This window comes from Helicoverpa zea, chromosome 9 (assembly GCF_022581195.2).
Source record: "Helicoverpa zea isolate HzStark_Cry1AcR chromosome 9, ilHelZeax1.1, whole genome shotgun sequence".
Classification (NCBI taxonomy): Eukaryota; Metazoa; Arthropoda; class Insecta; order Lepidoptera; family Noctuidae; genus Helicoverpa; species Helicoverpa zea.
In genome coordinates this window covers 6,754,699-6,773,862 of record NC_061460.1, presented here as the reverse complement: position 1 = coordinate 6,773,862, position 19,164 = coordinate 6,754,699, and the positions used below count along the sequence as shown (strand labels likewise).

The window sequence follows — 19,164 nt, the reverse complement described above, 5'->3', positions numbered from 1 at the left end:
TTTATAAGGTGGATCTTCGAAATACTTAATTACAATACTAGTGATAAGATTGGTGAAACATTATGTATAGTACGATAGTTTTGACACAACTTTTTACATAAAGTATAGAAAAAGTTCTTTAGTTGGGTTGTTTTTAGGCTCCTATTGATATTATGATTACACTCTTCCTGCCTCTCTTCTAATATAGCATCATTTCACATGTCTAACCTATATTGAGTAAAATAGGGTAACAAAGAAGCGTGGACTCTTTCAGGATAATTTATGTTTAGACTTCTAAAGTAGCGGACATAAGCTTTATAATTAGTACTATTAGTGAGATAAACAATGACTGCACTCACAATAGCATAATAATAGATTATTGCCATTGATTTTTTCTGCTTTATTTTCCTGAAAACTATTTTACCGGTTTCTACTAATTGTGCCTTTGGTCAATGAAGTCTATTTTGAAATAAAAACATCTATGTATAATTGCAATTTGTATGACCATTAGCAATTTTGTTGAACGTTTTTATACTTTGTAAATCAATGGGTGTCTCTAACAGATTTAACTAAATCGTATGCAAGCAATCTATTTTGGTAACTTCCCTCTATTTAGTACTGAGTACAATGGTTTGAATGAAATATGGCAAATATATGGTAGGGTTGTTAGACTATTTCTACTTTCTGCATGTATGGAGACCAGTTACAATGAACATAAACCATTAAACGAGTGGTCAAAACACCTGCCTCTCAAGTATGTGTGCGGGTTCGATTCTAGTTCAGGCAAGTGTAAAGTGTATCTTGGACAACAATAACTGAGTAAAGGTGAAGAAAAACATCTTCAACATGTGTACTTGGACTTTAGTTTGAAATCACCAATCCGCCTAAAGAGTGATGATCAGCGCTAATTCCTTCTCTGCCCATAGTTCAGTAGAAAGGTTGATGACGATGATTAAACAAAATATAGTCTGCTAGGCCTCTGACCAGTCGTTGAGTGACTCTGGGTAAAGGAAGAAGAACCATCACTAATCCCCAAAAACATTTTTAACATACTTGTAAATCATTGTAACAGATGTTTAAGAACAATGCACATACAGACGCACAAAAACGATCAACAAAAACCTGAAGAAGAAATAAAAGTAGTGTAACATCCTGTAATAACTACACTAATAGATTAAAACAATGGTATAGTTCGCAATAACTGTAACAAAAAGTAAACTTATAGACACGCTAATTGAAAAAGCTGTGCCTGAAAAAGTTTGTACAAGAGTTTAATCTGCAACAACATAGCGAGTGGAACAAAAATCTAGATTTATTGTCATCGCAATGGTCATCATGCCGGACCGCCGAACCTGAGGTCCCGGGTTCGATTCCCGGTTCGGTCGACATTTGTGTGATGAGCATGCTTGTTGGCCGTGGTCTGGGTGTTATGATATGTATTTATAAATATGTATATATGTAGCTATATGTAGTTTATCAGTTGTGTTAGCACCCATAACACAAGTTAATAAATAACTTATCATGGGGCTAACCGACCGTGTGTGAAAAAGGTGTCTCGACATTATCGACATTATTATTATTATTTATTTTCAAAATTACAAACTGTAATATTAGTTCGTACCTTTGCAGCTAAATTAGTGGTGTCTCTTACTTAAAATCGGCTTATACATATGCTTATTTATGCACGAATATATGCAGGTTTATAAAAAATATATCTTTCAATACAGCATAACATTTACGGATTCTAGTACGAAAAGTCAATTATATACTTAAACAAGGTAGGAGTTTTAGCTAATTTTGACACTAAAGAGTTGTAATTAAACATAATACTGACCTATTTAAAAAGGATCTTCATTAATATGTCCTCCGTCCTATCTCAAACTGTATATCTAATACATAGACTATCTTATATTCTATGAACCCGCTCTGTAATCGTGTGACTATTACGAAGGCACGTGATAGGCGCCATCAATTCTCATTGGCACACTCGTCATGGCATCAGGATTGTCATGGATAGCATTTGATGATAGATGTGCAGGTAACAATTGACGATCTATGTTTAGATACACACAAGTATTTATACTAAGGATCAAGTTGACCGACAACATAAACCATCAGTTTCCTTAAACAACCGTTTATTTTGAAAGTTCATAGTAGATAGTTGATTTAATAAAAACGGTAGTTAATGTTGTCCGTGAACTTGGGCCTAAGTATATCATCAGACTTTTATAGTTTTGACATAATGCACTATAAAAGAAAATACCTCTGATTGGTTACGGCGACAATATTTTGTAGATAGAAAGCAAAACAGTGTTGTGTACGGTAGACAAGGTAATATCAAGTAAGCAAAGGATTAAAAATTGAAAATCGAGTAAATTATTGTTTAGTGGTAAAATTACTGTTTAGTACTAAGAAAGCTGGATAATACTTAGTAAAGAGAACTTTTTCTTGTAATGCGTTGTTTTATAATTTTTATTGAATGTTTTACTGAAATAGGCTTAACATTCATGTTAAACGCTACACTATGGTAAGGTTATGAATTAATTAAAGAGTATTTATAGCCATTAAATTCTTGCCTTTGGCATTCACCATAGAAAATGCTTACAAGATCGTAGAGAACAGATAAACTTAACTACTCGATCCTACATGCGTGCATTTATTTAACTTGTTATAACAACCAGATGATGAGAAAACTAGAAACAAGTAATTTTTATGTCTGAAATAAACTGAACATGTATAATATGTGATAGAAGTCTTATGAAAGCTATTATAGCTCTGTAACGTAAGTAGGTGCATGATAAAATATAAACTAAAAAAAAAAGTTTAGTAAACTAAGCACGAAGCAAAGAAAGTTTACTAAAATGCAAATGTATATATTAATAGTTACAAAGGAAGAAAAAGTAGGTGTCATGTATCATGCAAACCAATTTTTAGTTTTTACTGTTCGAGAAAAAAGCTTACCTACAAACAAACTCATTCATAACTCGATAAAAACTTTTCTACTGCAGAAAGGTCTATGAGTAAAACAAATAACATACTCCTATTGATAAAAACATGATGCAAGAATAACTTTATATTTAATATTTAAGAATAACTATATTATAATGTTAAATAGAATATAGCAAAGACACCCTTTTCAAACAGAACTTATCTTTTCCCGGCCATTTGTCTATCTTTTATTTTTATCCGGGATGTTCTTCAACACTTTGTATGTTCTTATCTCTTAAATGGAACATTGTTGATGTTTATTAAGATAGTTTTAGAGATAGCCTAAGATAGTCGCCAAAGAGCTTAAGAACTTATTCTGTAACATACAGGTAACACAGACATAAGAAGTCTTTTCACAAAAATCGTATTTCTATAGATACTATCTACATATGTTTATCATGTAAAAAGCACTAGTAAACTACTTTTTTCCCGATAATGTCTTAATCAGTGAAATAAATATAGAGACGGCTATCAAAATTAAAGAGTGGAGTCTCTGTCTTAAAATTACAATAACTACTTCTTCGTCAATGATTCACATAAAAAAGTTTCAGCCACAAAACCAACAATACAAACGTACGATCAGTTCAATAAACAGTAATAATAGCAAATCATCTATTATTAAAGTATCAAGATTATGATCAAGATGCGATCTCCGTTGAATTATGCCACGAATCAAAATATCAAGTTTCAAATATGATTAATACCATCTATAATCGGCCTACCAACGTTACTTGTTTTTATCTTTACGCATTTTATTTTATAACAGGTGCTATGCAGAATTGCATAAACATGTACTACTGCATTTTATTTGTTTTTTGCTGAATGGTAAGCACAATGTTTTCGTTGGAGCCTACAATAAAAGCTGCAAGTTGTAATAGTACCTCGTCAATAGTAAAAACCTGTTCGATCTTGAGTTACTGAACCACATTGAACTTGCTAGGCAGAATATTTATTTTAAGTGCCCATCCGTTTAGTACCTACCTTTGTAAAGATTAAAAGGTTTGTTATATTTAAGTGCATTTAATTTAACTTTATCAAAGTCATGATTTCACCGATTTCAATTTAACAGAAGTAAGAAAATATCGGTCTGAAAAAAACGTTGCCCCCTTTGATAAAAAAATATTTGGACAGTATATTATACATGGTGCTAATATATTTTCTGGTAGATGACTTACAGCAGCTCAATCGTAATTCTGAAAAAGCATCACATTATACCTGGTATAAAATGTTACCATTTGTGTTCAATTAGCACATCTTTCAGTGAACTAATAGTTTGACAATGTGTGCCGATAACATTGCAGTGGACTCGATCAGTAACACCGCTGTAACTGTTCTTAGGCAAATAAAGTATAGTAGTGCGATATTTTTACAGAAATGTGTAAATTAATGAAAAGTGGTTTTTATTGCTTTTTACAATAATTAGAGTAGAATGAACTAGACTTTTTATTCATAGGTTTTTTAACGTACCTAGTAGATGTAAAATTATTCTCGATTATTTTGATCAGAATTTCTCAGTAGCTAGGACTGGTTTTAATATTAGCGTGATAGTATCTAGCGATACCTTTTAAGCGCTCATGCCAATATAGGTACCTATTTTAAACTCTCCGACACCAATTAATGTTTTATACATAGATACATTTTTGACTATCAAAAAGCGATGTGTAATAAGTATAAGCTATCAACAAATCGCTTCCAATAAAAATACATACATTAATTACAATAGCGTTTAACATGTACTTGATATGTAAAATCATCACATGAATAGATCCTATCGAACTAAATTCAATCCGTTTTTTGTTCGAAATGTAAAGCAGTTCTATGATGAGATTATTTGAAGAGTGAAGTTGAAATGTCAGGCCATTGTGTAGGCGTGGTACTATTTTACAAAGTGGTGTCTTGTTCTGGTACCTATACTCATATTGTAGTGGACTGTTCGATTGAATCAAATTGTCTAGGTAACGTGTAGCAAGCAAAAGAGTGGGCGATTTAGCGAAAGATGATTGTACAGCAAGCTGGTTGGACTAAACAAAACTTAAATAAACTACAACTTACAAATGCCCAATGCCAGGAAAAATAGAAGACTTTTCCATTCCTTTATAGTGGCATTTTTTACGCAGACGTTTTCCAAAGGGTTAGTCATTTTTGGTAATTAGTAGGTCAACGAATATTTAAGGATTCTAACAACCAGCTGTAACAACCGCAAACGGAGCTCACGATGTATTCGGCACATTTGGCGAGCTTGCCAAGTGGGCTCCTCTCAAGTTCAATGCCAAGAATCCGTTTGATCTTCCTCAATAACAATGTATTACGATTCTATTCGGAACACATAGTTTTATTAGCCTTTTGGCTTCTAAAATGTGGGCATTGTTACACATTCTTGGTGCTAGTGTTACGACAAACTGTGAATTCCATTTACTGAGAGTAATAGGAAATTTTATTGCCAAGGTACAAACACGTATTCTAATTTTCTTCTAATATGGATAAGGCATAATATCTGCATATCCTTTGTTTTGTATTCTATTGTTAAGTTTAATAATTTATCGATCTGCGATAAAGTAATGATCCCGCAAATCAGTTACTTATACAATGTGTGTTCCAATTTGCATAATAAATTATGCATTTGTAACTTTTCCTATCTTGAATCAATACTCTTTTTGCTGCAATTTCTCACTCAATACCATTAATATAAAAGCTAGCTGAATAATCATACTTATCTAAGATAACAGTAAGAAAATAAAACAATGAGAATTTATCTAAAGTCCAAGGATAGTTTGTAACCGTATTTTAAAGTACAGTATCTTTAGGCCGTAGGATTATAAGTTAAGATTGTCACGACGTTTGAGGAGTGGTGATCGTAAATGTACAGTCGGCGACATAGTGATTAGAACAGAAATGGAAAACAAAAATAATTTTATTCCTTTTCATTTCATTTTTAAAATGATTCAGCTGTCAGTTCAGCTTCAATAGTTAGGCAGGCTAAACAATAAACATTAAATTTAGATAGACTAAATTGTTTATAATATATGTAGTAAGTAAATCACTCTAAGTTAAGTGAGATCTTAATAAACGTGTCTGTAAGCTCAGCATTAAAACAATTAATTAGGTAGGGTTTAGCTTCTAAGAACTTCAACAGTACCTACCTGTATATTTAACTTGTTATATAAACAGGAAAGTCTACATGAATACGGTTTCATTCATAAACTAAGTGTTTGTCAGTCAGTGCAGCTGACTGTACCTACAATCGTTGAATGTGTGACTCATCAGCCGATACATATCAATCATCAGTATTGAGGCTTTTTTAATAACAATGGTGGGAGATGATTTGGCGAAATATTGACGAGATTTACAACTTTATCCACCTAGAGAGTTATTTTTATGCTTGATTGACATATATGTACTTAGGTACTTTATTTTGGACTTCATCCGAATTCCGAGGAAAGTTCATTCTGCACACGGATATGACTAAAATCTACCTATGTCCTTTCAATTGTTAGCTTCAAACTTTCCATACTAAAGGCGCAGACTTTCTTTCGAATAACCACTGAACTTATAGGTAGTACTATGGAGTATCAAACACAAACATTCTTGGTCATTTGTTTATGTAAATGTATCGTATATTCTACGGTCACGGAAATCGTCCATCATTCAAACCTTCAAATACAGAGATCTGAAGTAAATAAACAAAAAACAACAATATTTAAACTAGTGCGAAGAAACATAACAAAACTATGCATAATTATGATTTTTAGAATTAGATCACTCATTAGCATTGCAGTTATAAAAACATGACGGAATTCGGTCAGTTAATAAAACATCTGGTTTGTTCACAAAAAATAAATAGCTCAGTGTTGTTAAGTAATAAGGAATTTATTCAAAACTGTAAAAAGTGTAGTTGTTGCTTCAAAGTGATATAATTTAGATACGGCCGAAGGTTACAGCGAATCTAATAAACTTATCGATATTAAGTACTATTTTACTTAATATCGATAAGTTTATTCTCATTAGTTACCTGCTTATATTCTTTTGCGAAAGTATTGCCCACCAGCAGTGGGAAACTTTAATGCTTTGATGCAAACATCTGATTTCATTATTTGTTTGAGTGCAGACAATTATGGTGCGGAAAATGCCTACCTGTACATATAATATTTTTTTGCATAGCAATTTACATGGGCACCAAACTTATATTTAGTCACAACTCGCGAATTACCAACTCAAATTACGCAAAGTAGGCAGAATTTACATAATTTTTAAAATTGCAAATCTGGACTCAAATTATTTATTAATCTGGGGTCTAAATTGTCTTTAGTACATGATCCAAAATTCTTCGTCAAATATTTTCTTTGTTAGGTCCAAAGCAGGGTCATTGAACCGTTTTAAAATCCTCAAATATAATTACACTAAGATTACTATCAAGTTTCGTACTAAATGAGGATGTTTTGTTTCTTGCTTGGGGAGCGAACAACTAAAGTTTTTTGTCCTACCAAATTAAGCTACGTATTAACAATAACGCTTTGTTTTATAATTGTTACCGACGGACGTTACGCATATGGTATTTTTATTACGTCTTATATTGTAACAGTGGATGTGCTTATGGACAATTTTGGCTAAGCCATGACGTGAGTCGAAGTCAAGTGTAGCCAAATATAATTCGGTGTTGTAGAAGATCGCAGGCTTTTGTTTTATTGAAATAAATAATCTTGAAGAAGGGATTTCGTCTCGTTGATGTGTAGGTATTTAGGTATTGAAAGGTGCTACTAAGTCTGGTAAAGCCACCTTAGAGCTGTCAAATAAAGATTATTAGGTTTGAGAAGCATGAAAACATTTGTTTTTCTTTTTATTAAGTTCTTAGGAATGATGTAATAAAGGACTATGCAGACAGGGATTAAGAGTTTCAGTGAAAAGTAATTAAAATACCGTTTACTTGACTTGGCATACCAATTTAGATGTACGTAAATCAATTTTATTACTCAGTAAAAAAAGTTAATAGCCCTATAGATTACATACAAACTATTGCTCAGAATTACATACACGACTTTGCATTTTTCTTCCTAAGCACGAAGTAACAAAAAATAATTGCCGATTGCAAGTTATTATGAAGATCTAATAGACCGAAAAATTCCAGGTCATTGGCTTTACTAAGATATTATTATTTATTAGAAAATTATACCGTGAAAATAAACAAGGAATATTTTGCATCTTATTCATTGATTAGACATAATGACGGAGTGACTGTTTCGTGATTAATTTATATTCCGTTTGTGGAGTGTTTTACGACTTTTTATTCAATTAATCAAAATATACCGTTCTTTTACGCTATGACAAATTCTTTGACACAGTTTCATATAAGATGATTTATAAAAACAAATATATTGACCGTGACTATTTTTAGTGTTTGATTACTTAATTAAAATAGCCATTTGTATACTTATGTTAGTTTGTGTAACGGCAACTCTTTATTGCCTTAATGTTAACAGTAGATATAATATGTTTGCATGGTAGGTAATTCTAAGAGGTAATCCCAAGAAATCCTTTGAAAAATAAAGTCCTGTAAAAGCTTACATGAAAAAAAAACATTACAATTAAACCAAAAAGTTTATATACCTGTTATTGATATGATTTCATGATAGTGATCTATTAAGAAAATTTAGGGTTTACTTTCTATATAAAACAATGTTCCATTCGATTGTCCTGGCCTTATTTTGAAATTTTCTTTGCAATGTAAGCTAAATCTTGCTCAAGTAGGTACACGATTTTTGGGATAGTTCTGTGTTCTTGGAATTCTGGTTAAAATAAAACCGTATTTTCCCGTACTTTTGCTAGGTACTTGTGCAGTTTTTCTTCAAGTGATATTGCGTCACTTCAGAAGTATTTGTGGTTTAGGGTGAACGACATTATAAAAAAAAACTTAAAAAATATCAAGTTCTTGAAGTGCAATTAGGCATCGTAAACTTTATGGTCTATTATTAAAAATTGGGTATCAATGAACTCGTCGCTATTATATTTTTTTATTGTGTAGTAATAACCTCGAGTTTGTAAATAATTTACTAAAAAAATAGAATAAACGTGAATTTAAAAGTCATTTTCATTGACTTTTAATTATTAATCCATCAATCAGGTTAAAACATAAATCATTAGTTGCTTATAAGTTTTTATTTTAATTCTATACATTTCATGATTTCAGCTGACTCGTTCATGCGTGTATAGACTGCGTGTAAATTAATTAATTTAACAACAAGACGTTAACTTGACCTTAAACCTCGTTCTATTTGCCTCGCGTGCCATTGAACGTTCGCAGTCCATATAATTAAGACAAAACAATAAGAAAGTGAGTAGATTCCAGGAGATATCGTTGCACAACGATAAGACTTCAGAATCGCCGGATGGTTGATACCATCTCGAGTAGCAGTCCGTAACGCGAGTTGCCAAACTGAATGATTTTGTACGCGATTGATTTATTGTGCTTTAACTCCTGTATTGTTTAGAGAATGGAGTGATTATGGCTAGAATTTATTGGGTTACACTAGAGGTTGTTTAAGGCCGTTTGATACGTTTTTTAGCAGGGCTTTGCAGAATTATTCCTTCAAGTTTACATATCACGGCTGTTTTCTCCATACATTATTTTACCCTGCAGTACCTACCATTCTGATTTGTGCTTACAGAAGGAAAATTGCTTCCAATATTTTATGTTTGTAGCTGTTTACTCGTGTACCCAAAACGAGATACAATAAATACTGCCAAACCCCATAACTCACCGTAAAAATAAATGAATACAGTCACTGGCAAGACAAACTATTAAATCATCTCTATAAAAAAAATACATTAGGCAGTCTTTGTTTTAAAAAAAGAACAATATCCGGAACTTTACCGATGTATAAGTACGACAGTAGTTACGTATAAAACATAATTGCTGACAGGAATCCGCTGGTAATGACTCTGAAGTCATCATAATGATGATCAGTCATGACTATCCGCATGAAAATCGTGATTGCGAGGGAAAATTTTATTTACCTGTCTGTCAGTCATGTTGTTCTAGTGCCCGAACAAGTCAAGGTCCTGCGAACTTAAGCTATGAGCTTAAGTTACACACGTGTTTGTAGATACGTCAGAAAATGACTGAAGTCGCAAAGAATGACTTGTTAATATGCTTTTCTTCAGGTCATAATAATAAAAATCAAGATATTTGGATAATGGAAACTCAGTTCACTTCTTGAGATAAGACGTTAATATAGGATCTCCTTACTAATCTATATTGAAGTCATCAACACTACTGAAAATGAAATTAGAGCACATCCAAAATTATATCTAGACTGAATTACTACTTCAAACAGCGATAAAAAGGTAAAGATAAAGGTACATTGAACTGATAAGAAATAGTCTTTACTCAGCACGAATAGGTCACTTTGAAACTTATAAACATCATGTGTAAATATTGTTTGTGAATGTTTCTTTTATGCACATTCTCAGACAGGCGTGTTATTGTTTAGTTAGATGTCATATATTACAATATAGCTGTGTTATTGTTGCCGTTTTAGGGCATTCGTCAAATTATAAACTTGCGATACATTTTAACTTGTTGGTTTAGGGTTTACAAAGCACGACTGCTGTGCAAGAGATTTGAATTCTGAGTCGAGCTACAATAGGCACCTATAAAAAAAACTTTCAGAAAGTAGCTGGAAGTTGGTAGTGATACACCCATACATCGAGAGCGCGTGATGTTGGTCCTGTTTCTGATCTCTTTCCGGTCGTGTCGGATTGCCGTTCCATTAGATTGCACACAATATTTTCTACACAGTAGTTCACAATATGAGGGGCATGAAGACTACTCCACATTCTGCCTCATTGACTACGTCGAACTTTGTGAGATTCATATCAGTTGAACCTGAAAAAACAAACAACTTTGTTCACTCATCACAAACAATATTACAGGAAGTTTTTCATGCATAATATTCTCATTATAAAACGTCTTCCTCACTTACAGAATAAAGGACGTGGCACATTACAGCAGCACCGCAACAGCACGGCTCCACACCAGCATTTAAGTTGTCATTCAATTTAGAGCATTAAATCGTGTATATTATAATATATTTCGTAATGTCAATATGAAAAAGCCAACGGCGAGCAGTCAGCGTGCTTGCCGCTTCCACACAACTCGACTCGCCGCCCGCGTGCTGCAAGCGAGCGGTCCTCATGCGTACAGCGCGCCGACGGCGTGCTAATTGCCCGCCGACTCCGAGCCGGCAGCGAAACAACGTCATTACGTCGTGTTCAATCATAACATCAATCATAATCGTCTTAAAATAATATTGAGTTTGCGGTGACAGCAAGCTTACACCTCGCGACCGGCGCGCGGACGGCGCGCCGACGGCGAGCGGACGGCGCGCCGACGGCGAGCGGACAGCGCGTGGTTGGCGCGCTGTCCGCTCGCCGTAGTCTTAATTCGAGGCGACGCCGTGCTGCAGCCGTGCTGTTGCCGTGCTGCTATAATGTGCCACAAGCTTTATTGTTTTACTACTACAGTTGAGATAGAAAAAATATCTTCGTACTTAAGATTAATAAGATTCTAATGTTATATTATGTTCATTTAATGTGTTGCTTTTATAATTGTATATTAGTTAGAAGTGTTACATTTTTTTATTTAATAAATGTATATTAATTCTCACTTCTGTGAACTGATTTTCTTGAATATGTATCAGTGAGTCATATTTTGTGGTCTGGGAAAATTTTAATTGATGAGAATTATGTTATTCGAAATAGTTACATATGCATACTGTTATAATCTTCATGGAGATTGCGACTTTAATGGTTTGCACGTGTTTATATTATTGTAATATATACCTTTGTATAATTTAGTATTGACTTGAGCTACGTATTAGAATTTGTATACGGTAAGTACCTAGCAGAAAAGTTTTTATTTCTGTAATAGGTAATAGGGAACTTTTGAACTAAACTATGTATGATTGTCGAAAGAGGAAAATTGACTCACGACGATGCTAATAAAAAAAAATACTAACCATAAGTAATTTTAATCAACTGTGATATCCATATTTTTCTACAAAAACAGAGTAGGTTTAAATAAGTGGTTGCTTTGAACAAAAAGACGCAACCGTACTTAAAAATATGCGTGTTACTATCAAAATACTAGTGCTAAGTTACAGGATTGTGTATAATCTACATAATTTTCTTGAACATAAAATCTATTCACGCCTATCATCACCTGAGTTACCGAGGAAGTAGTTCAGAGATAAAAACTGAGGAAGGAAAAATCTCACTACGTAGTTACGTTGTTACTGTTGATCTGATCAATTCGTTGCGTAAGCGCATACATAATTACCATTGACAGACATCAAGTTGTGTCGCAAATGCAGCCGACTAATTGTTTGCACAAATTATATAGGTACATCCGGTGGAACTACACTAGTATCTGATTGCTTACAATGTGCTAAGTGTAGTATTTAAACATATTATTTAAAGTTTGATTTTTTGATAGAGTGGCCGATAGAGAGCCCGCACTTCGTTAGCTAAGAAGTTCTATAGTATGATTGCATTGTTTCACACATTTAGTATCCATCACCCATTTGAAAATTGAAAATACTTCGGTTATCATTAAAGTTAAATGGTGCAACCCACACTAAGCCGAAAATTGGCTAAGATACCAACTGAAATATACCAAAATTTGATGTGTCTTAAAACTTGCTATTCAGAACTTGACAATAGAATCCAGCACAAAACATTTCCTTCAACGTTTACCATTATTCTAAAAGCCTAAAAAATTACATCTTTCAGGCAGAAAATATCAAAAGACCATAACTTTTCATGTCACATTACTATCAGAGTTCCTTTAATCGCGAAGTGGCGATACGAGCAATTATCGCCGCTTGCGCATTTAGTGAGTGAACACGATACGTCCGCGCGTAGCCGACGACGTAGCCTTGGCCGTGAACTAGTAACGTGGCTGTAGCGAGTCAGGTTGCATCAGCAATTCATTACCGTAGGCATTTAAACAACTAAGCACAACTTAATTTCACTTTTCATACATAAGGTAATAGTAATATATGAATAATATAATAGATACATTTTGTTGATCTACAGATAGGGTAGATTAATACAGAGATGCGCTGTTATCACCTTACGGGTGGCATTTTTATCAGTTCTGTGGTCCCCAAAATAGGCGGTGCCTGTATCTTGGGGACCTTGATAGACACATAAATAGAAAAAGACAAAAATAGATCTCTAACAAACTTCGGATGTTTGTTCCTCAATCAAGCTTTGACATCGAGGCAAACATAAAAGTAGACTGCGATCTAACTTAAAATATAGGTTACTTTTAATCCAGGTGATTGGAATAGTTCGAGTGGGGAAAAGTATTAGTATAAGAGTGTCATTTTTGAACACGATAACAAATAGAAGAATACCCGCAGTACCTATCCTATGTATACCTACGTTTGCACCAAATTGGGATCCAGCTCATCATTTTGCCATATACATAGAGGTAGAATACCAGAAGCTGGTATTATGCTAGATCCCTACAATGACATACAGACGGCGTGTAGACAGTTATGTAGATAAAGCGTTCCAGTGTTCAGTGCGGTGTGTAGTTGATGTAAAGTATACTGATGTCAGATGTGATCATTATTTTCATTCGATTCCTTTTCATATGATTCCTGTTTTATTGTGTTTTAAGTCTTGGTCCAACTCTTAGATTAGGGAATAAAGGTATAATGGTGACACAGTTTGCGACACAGTGAGGATGCAATGGATTAAAAATCGAGTCTGTTATTTAAGTGGCCCCGTGTATGCGTAACAAATTCTCCATGTCAGAGGCTGTTATATGGTTCTGAGAAGATTATAGTACAAAGGGTTGTAATGTTAGCAAACCCGCAAAAAAAAGAAACGAAGTAGCGACGACAGTAAGTGTCCCCAATGTGCCTTTCCCTCACCCGATATGTATTCGTCTTTATACATAAGTTTAGACAGTGACTCGTGAATATATTTATGTATAGTTCAGACTCCCTGATACGTGGTCTTCTTTCCAACCCCTCACAGTTTTACTGTTATATAAACTTATGTATGTAGACAGTGACTCGCGAATATATTTATAGTTGAGACTCGTCTTGCTGGAAAGTAAATCGGCCGACTTGGCATCAACTAGTGCAGGTGCAACGACAAGTTCAAGGTCATACCGACGTAATCTTCACGCTCTCATTATTATGTTTAAACAATTTTATGAAAACATGTGAGGTTTTTAATTAATAATTTTTCGTATAGTGTAATGTGATATGAATACCAGTGGCTAATTGAATCTTTCATGGAAAATATCCGCTGGGTGGACACACACAGTTGTTCTTTAAGAAGTTGTAGTTTTGCTGTTGATAAAATTTCAGGCGTTTAATAATCTTCTTTTTTTTAATATTAATGAAACGGCCGCAAACATTTTCAAGAACTTCCGAGTAACCTAAGAACCGACTTGATTATATTTTCTATAGAGCTACCAAATTGAGGATTCAATGCAACTAATCTACCATAGCACATTGTCAATTTACCATTAAACGTATGATTAAATCAATTGGGCATGCCATTGAACTCTATATGTAACCAGATAATGATGATGACTCCTCAGTTCGCACCATGGCACGGGTATTAAGGAAATAATAAAGGAAATCGATGGAGCACGCTCCCTTTTTGCTTGCTGACCACAAGATCCTGATAGCATGGTCTTCGACCGCAAAGCTGACGTTAATCTTGTATCCCACGAAGCATATTGACTCTTTTGTTTTATGCCAGGTATAGCTTATAGAGGAAGTATTAAAATTAGTTTATTTGTCCTGAGCAATCGTGTTACTGGAGAATGCTTGTAACCTATATAGAATTTTCATCGAATTTTCATCTGCATAGGTAATGAATAGGACGATGATTATTAATTTTAAAGTCTACAGTTCATTACCGATTTTTTGGGTAGGTACATGTATCGAATGAGTTGTGTAAACTGATATTAGGTTTTTTATTATTTAATTATTCGTTTGTTTTTCTTTTCAAAATGATAAAAAAAATATGGATCACGTAAAAACAATCTTTGAAAATTGATACATCTTAATATAGGGAGGTACGTTTGTAAACCACACGATATAACATTCTTTAGTAGGTACTCCTATCTAGATAGGGATGCGTGGGTGCTTGCACGTAGAACTTTAACGCTATGGACAATAGGCAGCTTGTATTCTTTCCTACAATTGCTAGAGCAATAACTACGATAAACACGTACTATATAGCAAGTGAAAACTATATTTCATAATCCCTCCAGTAAATAACAGGTGCGCCAACATAACATAAGTTTAATCTCGTACACTTAGGGGCCGATAAACGTACACAGTTTACACTGGCTAGCCAATTTATTTCTAGACGTTAATATCGGGACTCAATCGAGGTGCAACCGCAAGAATGCAGTCCAGTCCCTACCACAACTGCTGGAAAGGGAATCTTCAAGAAACCAGTTTTATGTTATTGCGCCCTTCAATAAGTTGTAATAAGTATTGGCTTCGGTTACTCAGAGGCATCGATGCAATTTACTCAAGTAATGAAAGTAAAAGTTTATGGACCATTTGCATTTTGTATCTATGTGTTTATGTGGGGAGTATTAATTAGGTCAGCGTGTTAGCACTACTTATTTATGGGCTTTTTTTCTACAAGTAATACTTTGTAGGCATGGTCTTTTAGGCATTACTAGCACAAAAATATTTTACGCAAAATAACTAGACTGAAAAATCAAACACCGCGCTTCAATGGTAGGTACTGAATTGCTAAAAAGTACAATAAACGAAAAAAAACTCATTAAATTAAATTAATTAGTCAAATACAGACAGAAGTTACTTGACATAGGAAACTTTCATGCAACTGAGTTCTAAATTAAGTGCAAGGTTTTATCCGCCCATACCGCACTAAACGAACTCATCATACATTACACGGTTTAATAACAATCCAATTAAGTTTGTACATAATTTTTTGTGTCCACAAATGATTATTCAGCTCATTTGCTTTGCATAACTCGCGTCATACGCTACGCGTAATGACGGTGCCTAGATCGCGTACAAAAAGAAACTCGCCCCCGACGTATCATCGTGTTGCCTTATTTTTAACAACTTGAGAGTTGTAATTATTAGTGGCAACGAACTACAGACCAACGATCAATTTATTCTTATGAAGGCTGCCTGGTTATTCACTCATGACCTTTAGAAAAATGCCCGAGGTATAGTTGGGAATTCTTTACGAATGAGTACTATGCTCGCGTGTTACTTTTACGCCTTTTTTTGTTAGGTATTTTTAGTAAAAAGCTCTGCAAATATAACTGAGATTAGCCGCTATTAAGATCTTGTTTAATAATATGGTAGCTTTCTTAAATGCTCGCTACATAGAAATTAAAGATGTAGGTACCTGGTAGCTCTATAATTAAGGATTATTTTTCTGCATTGTTACAATAGTTTTTGTAAACTTAAAATGAAATTAGTTTGTTCAGAATTTGTTATTGAATGAATGAAATTAGTTTGTTCAGAATCGTTTACTGAATCGATTTAGATCATTTTTAATATGGGTAAATTATCCCAAAAATAATTATAGTTCGGCCATTCAGAGAATGCGTTCCTGACACGTCGCGATTGAACTGACGACGTAAGTACATTCATTGATTATTGATATAATAATGTTGTTTTAATGCTCCTCAATTGTTAAAACGGTAAACAACCAGCAAAAATATTTTTATCGTAACTGCAACGCCATTGCAAAGTTACGTCGTCAGTTCAATCGCGACGTGTCAGGAACGCATTCTCTGAATGGCCGAACTATAAAACTACGGAAATTATTGTCATATTAACCCTGTACAGTCAAAACAAATTCAAATAGACCGTAACTCAAAGTAATAAGACTTCGTGTATTGTCGGCTTTTTCCATAGTTTCGTTATGTTGTGTCGAGTCGAGCGGCGCGCGGCGCGATATTTGCGTGCGTAGTAGTATGACCAAAAAGTTCTCCAAGAATTGGTATAACTAATTTAGTAAATACCAATGCATATACATGTTAAATTAAAAATTCAGTGTATGTATTATGATTATAACATAATATTCTAATTAGCGTGTTTGAGGGTGTGCGTTAATTACGTTACATGTTGTAGATCTTCAGTTGGAAATCAAATAAATACTCGTAATTTCAGTAACAAAATAACATGGATATATAACAGATTCATTTGATAACGACAAAAGCACACGGACAAAAGCAATTAATTTATGCTAATTTAATAAAATAATAATTTCCATACCACTTGGATATACAGTCCCTCTGAAGATGAGCATAACCATATCTAGTACAAGTTGTAAAAAAGTCAAGGTATACATATTATGTTTAAGTAAGTAAACACATAATCATGCGGGTAGCTTTCGTTCAGCAGTGTATGGCCATTGGCTGATAAGATGATGATGAAGTACACACATTACTTACGAAAAAAAATGAATAAACAATGGGGACTGTTTTTTTTTATTAAATGATGAATATTATGTTTTATAAGTATATGTCTGCAAAATAGTAGATGGAATGTATTGCATGACTGTATAAAATTTTAAATGGACAATGCGCCATGTAAAATGTACCAAGCTATATCATCATAGTCATATCATATCGCATCACGCTATTAAGAGGAACTTAACATAGTAGAAATATAAAGTAAAATAAATATCAATATTAATTATATAAAATTATGTTATGCATATTTTGTAATACTTTAACGTGTTTAACTTATTCCTATGGATTTCATCTTCTTTGTCATTCATACTTCAACGTTATAATACCTATATTTAAGTTTTCATTACTCGGTAGTCATCAGTGACAAATGACTGCAATTTGTAGGTTCAGACCGATTTTATTTGCCGCTAATGGTGGTTGTTAAGCACTGTCAACATGTCATGAGCGATTTGTCGGTACTAAAAGGTTCAATGGAGATAATTTCGAAAAAGTCTCATTTTCATTAACAAATATCTACAAATAAAATGATGATAGTTTCATAATATTTTAAGAAGCAACCGTTAGTTGATAGTAAAGAGAAAATAGTACCCAATTCAAGCTTACGTTCGATACAGCATTTTTTTTAATGAATTAAACATCTCTTGCACTTAGCAAACAATGAAACGTATTTTGTTATATAAATATTCACTTTAAACATATTTTTAATTACATCAAATTGTGAAGTAATTTGATTAAAGACCACCAGATTAAGACGTAAATGAATCAAAATAAGTCATTGTTTACAAAACGCAGTAAGTAACACGTAATACGTGTTTAATCGTTTTTCTGCCGCTAATGACTAATTTGTATGATGCATACTGGAAAAATATGGCATTCTATGTTTCAAAGGAAAAAAAATGTATTTTAAACTACAATTTTTATCGCTCTAGATCACTTTAGTACGAAGAAGTATGTACTGAAAACCCAAAGTAATATATTTTTTTTATGTTTCAGGTTTTTATGTCAAAAATGTTCTGCAAGTCATAACCAGCACTTAACGAATTAACAACACAATGGACAATATATTGAGAAGATACTGCAAATTATACACAATAATATTTTTTCTTTTAATCGTCGAGTCGAGGTGCCATGATAGCAATGGTAGGTTTTCAAGAAATTTATTAAAAAGAAAATATATTTTAAACTAGCTTCTGCCCGCGACTTCGTACGCGGATAAAGTCCCTTATGCCAGCGACTACGGGGTCAGCAAAATCAAAGATCTGAACCGTCTGATATTGAATTTTAAGGGCCCGTTGACTTGAAAACAACGGAATACGCATAGCCATTAGAAACGTTCCATATATTTATTTTTTGTACTTCAACGGCAAAAGCACAGCAGACTAAACAAAACGCTGAGAACTGAACCGCAAAAGACGTGACCATAGGGATAAAAGTGGTGATTCTAATTAGTCCGCATTTAAGTTGTGTGTGACAAAAATATTACACGTATTAATACGTTAAAAACCATTAAATGTTACTGAGATGACCAAGTCGTGATGACTTAGTGGAAGTCGTGGTGGTTTAGTGGGTAGAGAACCAATCTCTCAAGTATGAGCGTGCGTCTTTGATTCCAGGTCTGGCAAGTACCTGCCAATGCAACTTTTCTAAGTTCGTATGTACTTTCTACGTATATTTTGGATACCAATGACCGTTATTTG

General features: G+C 33.7%; 1 protein-coding gene across 1 annotated transcript in view; it reads left to right on the top strand.

The window, feature by feature from the left end:
• The window catches only part of LOC124633515 (mucin-22-like), a 29,906-nt gene that overhangs the window by 1,389 nt on the left and 9,353 nt on the right, over nucleotides 1–19,164 (top strand). Inside the window, exon 2 of the mRNA XM_047168763.1 lies at nucleotides 18,461–18,607. Coding sequence (XP_047024719.1) covers nucleotides 18,520–18,607 — 88 coding nt within the window. The 5' untranslated portion in view covers nucleotides 18,461–18,519. The remainder of the gene's footprint in view (nucleotides 1–18,460; nucleotides 18,608–19,164) is intronic.